At 37.8% G+C, this 10,038-nt stretch overlaps 1 protein-coding gene across 1 annotated transcript; it reads left to right on the top strand.

Moving 5' to 3' along the window:
- Nucleotides 1-334: 334 nt before the first annotated feature.
- Nucleotides 335-9,903, top strand: tmem41b (transmembrane protein 41B). The gene is made up of 7 exons (XM_037545045.1): nucleotides 335-539; nucleotides 1,220-1,340; nucleotides 1,649-1,777; nucleotides 3,250-3,343; nucleotides 7,029-7,133; nucleotides 7,313-7,452; nucleotides 7,627-9,903. The coding sequence occupies exons 1-7, from the start codon at nucleotides 449-451 to the stop codon at nucleotides 7,793-7,795; spliced, it is 849 nt and encodes a 282-aa protein (XP_037400942.1). The 5' UTR covers nucleotides 335-448; the 3' UTR covers nucleotides 7,796-9,903.
- The last annotated feature ends 135 nt before the right edge of the window (nucleotides 9,904-10,038 follow it).

The following is a 10,038-nucleotide window of genomic DNA, read 5'->3' as shown; positions in this document are numbered from 1 at the left end:
GTGTAATTTGCCACTACAGGACATTAAAAGTTCAGATTAGTATAAGGCAGTACTATAGACATATTATAGAGAGACCAAGATGTTATAAATTAGTATATAACGTTTATACAGAGGCATGGAAATCACGTTATATACAGTACTACTGTACAATGTATTTTTGAGTATATATATATATATATATATATATATATATATATATATATATATATATATATATATATATATATATATATATATATATATATATATACACTGAATATATATCGAGCCAGTAGAGGCGCTATTCGGCCTTCCACACAGCGCTGTCGTGGGACAGACAGAGGTAAAAGGTCACTACCGCTCTAGTTCTAGTAACCGGGTGATTTTCCAGCTCCCACATCGGTGAGCAGCGTCTGAGGAGACCCACAGCTAAGTTTAACGTTATTGTTGGATTTTTTCATAAGTCAAAATGGCCAAGAAGAGAAGCGGAGTCCGCGAAACAGAAGGCGCTGCCCTGTTAGAGGAAGAGTCGACGGTTAAAGACACTCAGTCCCTGAAAGGTAACCAGTGAGGGTTTGTAGCGTTAGCTAAGGATCGATTAGCTTGAACGATTAACGTCACTCAGCGAAGATATTTAGCTGGATAAATGACAAAAATAGCTCAGAAGATAGTTTGACCGCCTGTTACACCTCGTCTCGGACACAAGACCGGCATAATGAGCTTTCGGAAGCTGTAGTGTTAGCTTAGGCAGCTAACTGGGAGGTTTCTTTTTAGCTAGCCAACTGTGAATTAACCTTACTCTTGTTTACCGGACGCTGTGAACCGGTTCCCCAATGTGTGTGATATAAATAGCCAGCAGCAACTCCAGTGTCGAGTTTAGCCGAGGAACCTTTGTCTTTCAGATATTCCAAGTAAATAGATAGTACAAAATAGCTAAGTATATTTAGGTGTTTGAGCAGGAAAGTTGTCTAATGTAGTAATTGTAGTTAGTCAGGACGAAGCGACGTAACCCTTCTCTCTCTCTCTCTCTCTCTCTCTCTCTCTCTCTCTCTCTCTCTCTCTCTCTCTCTCTCTCTCTCTCTCTCTGGGGCAAAGTTGCTGACGCAAAGTTGAGCAATGCGTTGCTCTATCATTGAGGCGGAGTCTGTGTATCGTATGTTATCTGTAGGAACTGCTGCTTTAAGCAATGAATGTTTAAAGAAATGTTTACTGTGGTTATTATTGTTTCATTTTCTCACAGGAGGTCAGCAGTACTCTGGTGGAGGTTCTGCCCGCATGTCTCTCCTTATATTGCTGTCCATCTTTGCATGTTCTGCCTCAGTTATGTATCTGGTTTATAGAAATTTCCCTGAGCTGAGCGAGTAAGTGTGCTTCTTCTCTTAACTACATATTTATCACTTTGTCTTTTTTGAATGCCAAACACGATATTAACAATTTATAAAAATATTATAATATTATTATAAAATTATTAAATGTTAATAAAAAGAAGGAAGTTTGTTGTTGTTGTTGTTGTTGTTGTTGTTGTTGTTGTTATTAATAGTCTTTATAGTTAAACGCATAGTATATTACCCATGAAAACAGTGATGGTGATGAGTTTTATTATTGTTATTTACTTATTCATTTATATATAAAGCTAGCCCTTTCCCTCATTTTCCCTGTTTCCTTTCAGAGATGAGAGAAAGACGATAAAAATCCCAAAAGATATGGATGACGCTAAGGCATTGGGTACAGTGCTTTCCAAATATAAGGACACTTATTATACCCAAGTGCTGATAGCTTATTTTGCTACATATATCTTGTATCCTTTGTGCTACAGGTTCTTTTCCTGACTTGTTTTCCACCTGCATTCTGGTCAAAAAACAGTGTTGAGGTAGAAGCCATTGTGAAAGCATTCGGAGTTACTGACACCAGCCAATATATGTATGGAACAGTTTATCCGTGTAGCATCTACCGTCGTGCCACATTGGTGATCTTTTACAGAATTTGCAGGGTGCATAAGTGCTTTCTGCTACATTTTCGGCATTTATTTTGCTGATTTTTATGTTGCCATCTATTGCTGATAATCAGAATGTGTTAGATAGATAGATGGATAGATTTAGAATTAGAATTCTGCAGCCGACAAAGTTATTCAGAGTAGACTCGTGTGAACCAGGAGTCACAGTATCTACAACTCATAGCCATTTTATTTACCATCCCAAACAACCTCTGAACCTACATGTGTTTTCTGAGTCTTTATATGCCACACTGGTAATGGTTAACAATGGTTAACAGTGGTAAATCTGAAAAATCTCTTTAGAAATGATTTTGTCTCACAATACTGCATCATCCCTCCACAATGAATGGATTTCAAAAATGTGTTTTGGACCAGAACTTCCTAAAACTATCATAAAACAAGACAATGTCTGTCATCATGCTTAATATTCATAAACATTTACTGTAATAATGTTCTGTGAGGGTAAAGCCCTGACGGGGAAGCAGCTTAGAAAATGCATGGATGGATGGATGTTCTGCGAGGAACCAGCCATTCACCTCTAAAAGCTTCCTATCACCACCACTGTGAACAGTTTTGAGCCAGTTTCTTTAGAACGGAGCATTTCACACCAAACCCCTCTGAATGACTTTTTTACTTTCTTAACAACAGAGACATTTGGGTGGACAGACAAAATGGTGGATTTTTTAAATGTAATAATTTAATGATAATATAAATATTTGGAAATATATTTGGTAATATAAATATGGGATTTATCTTCAGATATGTACCCTGAAGTGACATGACAAACATCTGGGACAGTGTGTTTTACTATGTATAGATGGGCCTCATTCATCAATCATTCTTAAGAAGAAATTTCTTTTTAAAACCCACTTATGTAGTTTTCATCAACATTCAAACATTCACAAACATTTTTTATTAGGGATTTTTTCTTGGGTAAGAACAGAGTCTACGCGCACTCAAGCGCAAAGATGCAAACAGTTCTGCAGTTTAAGAACACATAGTGAATCTGATGCAGACTATTTCTTAGGACCTTTCTCAAAAAAAAATTTATAAATAAATTTGTAAATGAAGTCCAATGTTTGCCAAGTGAACCTTTAGTTAATTTAACATCTTGGACCCTTGAGACGGAGTCAGAGAGACAAGTGAAAAATGACTTATAAACTGATCACTGTTTGGAGTATTTAGTGTTGAACTGAACTTCCTAACCTTTCTTATGTGATGTTCTGTACATATTATGTAGTATAAATCTTTTGTGGTCCTTGACTGTTTTATCCCAGCCTCCAGACATTTGCAATTCCAGGTTCAATTTTCCTCAGTATACTCTCTGGCTATCTCTATCCCTTCCCCCTAGCCTTGTTCCTGGTATGCCTGGTAAGTATGACCTAATCACTTTCTCAGTTTAAATCAATTCCATACTTGGTCAAAAGTATGTGAACTCACTTTCTAATTAGTAGGCTTGACTACCAAATGCTATTTGTCAATGTGTAGTGCCTAATTTCAAGTTTGTTGGAGAAGAAATAATAGTCTGGGTCGCTTTTTATAGTTTGGGTGGAACCGTTAGATCTAGTGAAGGGAAATCTAATAACTAATCTGCTATAGCATACAATGATATAGTAGAGAGGTGTGTAATTTCAACTTTCTGGCAGTAGTTTGGGGAAATAATTGCTTTGCTATTTCTGCATAACAATGCAAGATTCATTAAGTTGTTTTGCTGAGATTGATGTGGAAGACTGAGTAGCCTGCATCTGTCTTGATGTCCTATGGAACATCTTTGAGATCAAGCGGAATGCAGACTGACTGGCCTTTTTGCTCAATAAAAAAAACTGATCGTTCCGGTCCTAAAATCTGATCAGCTGAGCTGTGTTCAAAGCCGTTGTAAAATCCATGATATACCATGGCTGTGACCACCCCACACCACCTGAACGCTGTATTACTGCACAACAGCATGAAAAACCCTTCTGAATCCCAGACAGCTCCACACTCCCAAGTGCAATAGAGTGTTGAGTAACATTATGTTTAGAAGTTCTAGCTTCTGCTCTCAGATAGTGACTGCTTGTCATGTATGAATGTGGATGAATCCCAAGTGACCATTGTTTAGTGATACTTTGCGCTGTTGGGCTGCAAGAGTCCGTAACTAAATTCCTACGTAGTGCACTATGTAGGGAGCAGGGTGCCGTTTGAGACTCAGCCCCAGCGTGAAAAAAGTGATGTTGTCAGACTGGCAGAAGACTCGTGGTGGTAATTTGGTGACCTAAAACTATTTGTATTCAACAGTGCTGTTATGTTCCCTGTTATATGAGAAAAATTATGACGTGTCTGCAGTTTACAGTGATTGGTGATGAAACGTTCTTGTCCTCATTCAGTGGTTAGTGGTTGCCTAGCAATGATACTGTACTCTAAACGATCTATATCTCTTGGTGGAATACTTGGCTATATCGATTATTAATAATAATAACTTAAAATGCACAATGTTTTAGATAATTAATATATTTTATGTTGGCCACTGTTCTATAAAAGCAATAAGCCATTTGAGGCAGTGCATTACTGAGATTTTATCACGGCGAAGGGAGTTTTACTCCATTTCGCATTGTGCCAAAGAACACCCTTCCCCATGATAAAATTTCAGCAACCCACGGCCTTTTGTTGCTTTTTGCTTCAACATCATTGCCTGATATCGCTAATGCTCATGTGGCTAAATAGAAGAGATTCCCCACAACCATATTCCAAAATCTGATGGAAAGCCTTTCCAGTAGAGTGCAGGCTGTTATAGCAGCAAACCAGCTCCATATAAATGCCCTGGTTGTGGAATGAGAGGTTTAACTAATACATTTGAAGTGTTGTTTGGGTTTCAACATACTTATGTCCATGTATGTTTGTTTGTTTTTTTGTTTGTTTGTTTTTTTATGATAATACAGTGGGGAAAAAAGTATTTATTCAGTCACCAATTGTGCAAGTTCTCTCACTTAAAAAGATGAGAGGCCTGTAATTGACATCATAGGTAGACCTCAACTATGAGAGATAAAACGAGGGAAAAAAATCAGAAAATCACATTGATTTTTAAATAATTTATTTGCAAATAATGGTGGAAAATAAGTATTTGGTTACCTACAAACAAGCAAGATTTCTGGCTGTCACAGACCTGTAACCTCTTCTTTAAGAGGTTTCTTTGTCCTCCACTCATTACCTGTATTAATGGCACCTGTTTGACCTTGTTATCTGTATAAAAGACACCTGCTCACAACCTCAAACAGTCACACTCCAAACTCAGACCAAAGAGATGTTGAAGGACACCAGAAACAAGATTGTAGACCTGCACCAGGCTGGGAAGACTGAATCTGCAATAGGCAAACAGCTTGGTGTGAAGAAATCTACTGTGGGAGCAATAATCAGAAAATGGAAGACCTACAAGACCACTGCTAATCTCCCTCGAGCAGGGGCTCCACACAAGATCTCAGCCCGTGGGGTCAAAATGATCAAGAACGGTGAGCAGAAATCCCAGAACCACACGGGGGGGACCTAGTGAATGACCCGCAGAAAGCTGGGACCAACGTTACAAAGGCTACTGTCAGTAACACGCCATGCCGCCAGGGACTCAGATCTTGCAGTGCCAAACGGGCACTTCAAACTTCAGAGAAGCACGTCTGAAGTTTGCAAGAGAGCATTTGGATGTTCCGGAAGAGTATTGGGAGAATGTCATATGGTCAGATGAAAGTAGAACTGTTTGGTACAAACACAAGAGTGAATGCTGAGTTGCATCAAAAGAACACCATACCAACTGTGAAGCATGGGGGTAGCAACATCATGCTTTGGGGCTGTTTCTCTGCAAAGGGACCAGGACGACTGGTCCGTGTACATGAAAGAATGAATGGGGCCATGAATTGTGAGATTTTGAATGCAAACCATCTTCCATTAGCAAGGGCTTTGAAGATGAAACGTGGCTGGGACTTTCAGCATGACAATGATACCAAGTACACTGCCAGGGCAACAAAGGAGTGGCTTCGTAAGAAGCATTTCAAGGTCCTGGAGTGGCCTAGCCACTCAGCCATAGAGATGATGGATCGATGGATAGATCTCAACCCCATAGAGAACCTTTGGAGGGAGTTCTAGAGGAGATCCGCATGGAGGAATGGGCCAACATACCAGCAGCAGTGTGTGCTAACCTTGTAAAGACTTACAGAAAATGTTTGACCTCTGTCATTGCCAACAAAGTATTGAGATGAACTTTTGTTATTGACCAAATACAAATTTTCCACCATTATTTGCAAATACATTCTTTAAAAATCAGACAATGTGATTTTTCTACTTTTTTTTTTTTTTTTTCCCCTCATTTTGTCTCTCATAGTTGAGGTCTACCTATGATGTCAATTACAGGCCTCTCATCTTTTTAAGTGGGAGAACTTGCACAATTGGTGACTGACTAAATACTTTTTTCCCCACTGTATAAAATAGATCAGGAAGTATATCCAGTACATCCACTTTAAAATGTATGTATCTATACTCTGTGCAAAAATGGCAAGCATTAAGGTTTCAAGGATTTGACAATAAATCATTAAGCAAATAGAGAAAGTAACTTACTATGGCATGTTTTATTTTATAAAAATCATTTTTACAGAGCAGATCACTGAAGAGACGCTGTCTGTTTAGTTTGTAGCCCAGATTTGTGGAAAAATGGTTTGCCTTTATATATATATATATATATATATATATATATATATATATATAAAATCATTATTAATTAATATTCTATAAATGTTGTTTATTCAAATATTAACCATTTTCTCAGCAAATGAACACACTACACAAATAATAGATTTTGAAATGTATCTGGGTGCCTAAGACTTTCATGCAGTACTGTAGCTTAAGAATTATGAAGTTTTGGGAACACCGATGGTCTCAAGGATTTGAAGAGGTTAAATCTGGATTCTGATCAGGCTGAAAACTTCAGTAAATAAAACATTATATTCTGGGCTTGGCCCAGTGTTTTGCACTGCAGTGTAGGTTTTAACATACCTGTAATACATACTGTTCACTAACATCTAGATTGTTTCCTTTTCAGTGTTCAGGCCTTGGAGCTTCCTTCTGCTATATGTTGTCTTATTTAGTTGGCAGACCGGTGGTCTACAAATACCTCACAGAGAGAGCCCAGAAGTGGTCTCAACAGGTAAAAATTTAACATGAGTGGATATATTGATCCTCATTCAGTCAGTGTGTTGGAATTTAGTTTGACCATTATGTTACAGGTGTAATTGAAACATGTTTATTTCTGTTTGTCTGTCACCTTTTATGTATTTTAAGCAGATTTTACTTTATACTGAATGATTGCCTTGAATTTATCTACAGGTAGATAAGCACAGAGAACATCTGATCAATTATATAATTTTTCTGAGAATCACCCCATTCCTCCCCAACTGGTTTATCAACATAACTTCCCCGGTCATTAACGTGCCTCTAGGAGTCTTCTTCATTGGTACATTTCTTGGTAAGACTCTTAATATCTAATGGTGCTTAACATCTAAATTTCAGTTCTGTGTGTTTCATTTGAGATACTTCTATTTTTTTTTTCCATAAAGCAAAGAACTTTACATTTTTGTTTCTGCTCCAGTAACATTTAATGAGACCGTCCATTTTAGCATGCTCTTTCCTCTCTTTGACAGGGTAGCTCCTCCATCTTTTGTAGCAATTAATGCTGGTACGACGCTATACAAACTGACAACAGCAGGAGAAGCAGTGTCCTGGAACTCTTTGGCAGTTTTGGGTGTCTTAGCTGTTCTCTCCATCCTCCCGGTGTGCTTCCAGAAGAAGTTGCAGCAGAAACTGGAATGAAGCTCCCACAAGTCTGCTTCATTCTGCTTTCTCCTCATCGTCACACTGCGAGCCCTTCCTTGTCCACATGGTGAAATGGCTCAGAACTGTCAAAGCTCTGATTTGGCCCACATTCACCATCTTTCCCTCAGTTTTCTTTTTTGTCCTTGCAGATTGCAGATGATACAGGGTTTTTTCTCTTTTTTTCTTTTTTACATTTTTCTGCATATTTTTAATAACCCTGGATACTAATTGCTGGCCTCATATTAATATCAGTGGTTTTTATCTTTTCAACATTTCCCAATTTTTTCTCATAACTGTAAAGCAATACTTTTGTGGTGTTTTAGGGTGTGTTGCCTTGACAACGCAAAGTACATTCATTTTCTTAGTTCTGTGTTATACACTGGTGAGATAATGAACTTTTTTAGATACAACACATCCTTCAGTATATGTTATAAAACAGGAATGTGCCATCAGCATGCTCTTTCACCCTACAGTTTGGATGTTAGATACTATTTTATCTGGAGCCTTAACATAGGAGAATGGGCATTATGGGCTTCCTGAAGCCTTCAGGGTGGTCTTGGTTTTAGGACTGGATGATGATACTCCAAACAGTCTAATGCTGTGCCAGCTTAATGTCCTATGTACTGCTGCCAACTATATGTAGGAGGTGCTCCTGACACTTTTATCCTAGATTTTTCTGCACTGCCATTGCATATTGTTGGACAGAAATGAGACATGGAGAGTTGTGTTTATGAAGATGCCTCATATGTATTGTAACTTTCTCAGACTGGATTTGTTTTAATTAATTTTGTCTTAAAATGGGAGATTGTTGGTGTAATCGCTAACTCACTCACAACCCTGGTTCTGGCTGATTTTGCCGCCTGGAGGAAAAAGAAAGAAACGAACAGAAGAGAGAAACTATCCTGTAGTCTTAATTGATTTAGCATAATGACCGAAAACTCTTTATATTAATATAAATTATATATTAAAATATTTAGCTATGTTAGCCTGTGCAGCCCACTAGCCTCATGTGAGAAACTTCATTTGTCCCAATGCTTTTTTTGAGGTTTTAAGAAAGCAGTTTGTTTTTTCATGGACCTATAGGAAATGAGTGGTGTCTATATGATAAACAGTCTTATTTGCACTGAATCTCAAGGGTTGCCATGCCACATAAGGTAGACGTCGGATACATCGGTTGGTTGATTTCACGTCACATGGTTGTGTCCTTGTTCATATTTATTGCTGTTCATACCTCCAACATCCAAGGCACTACTTAGTTTTCATCTTTTTCTCATTCTGACTGCTATCTACATCCACATCTGCAGCTCAGAGACATAACATATAACATGCCATGTAATCCTGAATGCTGCGAATACTCCGAAATAGTTTGACCGACGAACAGTGTGAACAGGTAACAGGCTTACACAGGTTCACTCTAACAGTTCATCCAGTTGGGGATGTTTGACATGTCAGTTTGAGCGCGACTGTGCTACATGTTTTTATGCTCCCGATTTTCATTTTCTCTACTGTCTCATCATTTAAATTCTTTCCACAATCACAGTATTACACCGAGTTGGTGTATTGCAGTATGTTATTCTTATAAAAAAATGCTATAAATTGGATTAACTTTTCTTTTGAATGTCTTGACATGCTCTATGATGAAGATATTTATTATGAAATCATAAACAAATGTTTTCCTTGACTTCTGTTTATAGATTCCTTAGAAATTGTGTAAGGCTGACTGTTTTTGTTCATCATGGGTTCTGATTATGCATAAGACACACTATACTCACATGTGCATAAGAGTGTACAGAAGATAAGAGTTGTCTTTTGTGGCTCCGGAAGTGGAAAATACTTAAGTAATTGTGCTTTGTTACAATACCTAATTACTATTTTGGAAGATTTGTACTGTACTGGAGCACTATTGAACTTGTATTTTAGTCAATTGCATTTCCGAGAGGGAAAAAAAAGTGAACTACTTTTCAGTCCTTACTTTTTTTTTTTTTTATGAAGTACTCAAATCCCAAAAGCCAGGAGTTTTTTTTCCCTCTTACTTGTCAGTCGAGTTCCTGGGCATTTGAATATTATTATTAAAGCATTCAGATTCATATCATTGCAAAATGCAACTCTCCACAACTGTTAGTGTGTTTTTGTGCAAAGACCAGTACTGTTGATTACTTAGTCAACTGAAAATTGAACCATAGCTTCATCTGTCCTACAGTAGTGCCACTATAGTCTCAAGAGTAGTACACTCTTAGAAA

Source organism: Pygocentrus nattereri, chromosome 15 (genome assembly GCF_015220715.1).
Source record: "Pygocentrus nattereri isolate fPygNat1 chromosome 15, fPygNat1.pri, whole genome shotgun sequence".
NCBI classification, from domain to species: Eukaryota; Metazoa; Chordata; class Actinopteri; order Characiformes; family Serrasalmidae; genus Pygocentrus; species Pygocentrus nattereri.
This window is presented reverse-complemented; position numbering and strand designations above follow the sequence as displayed.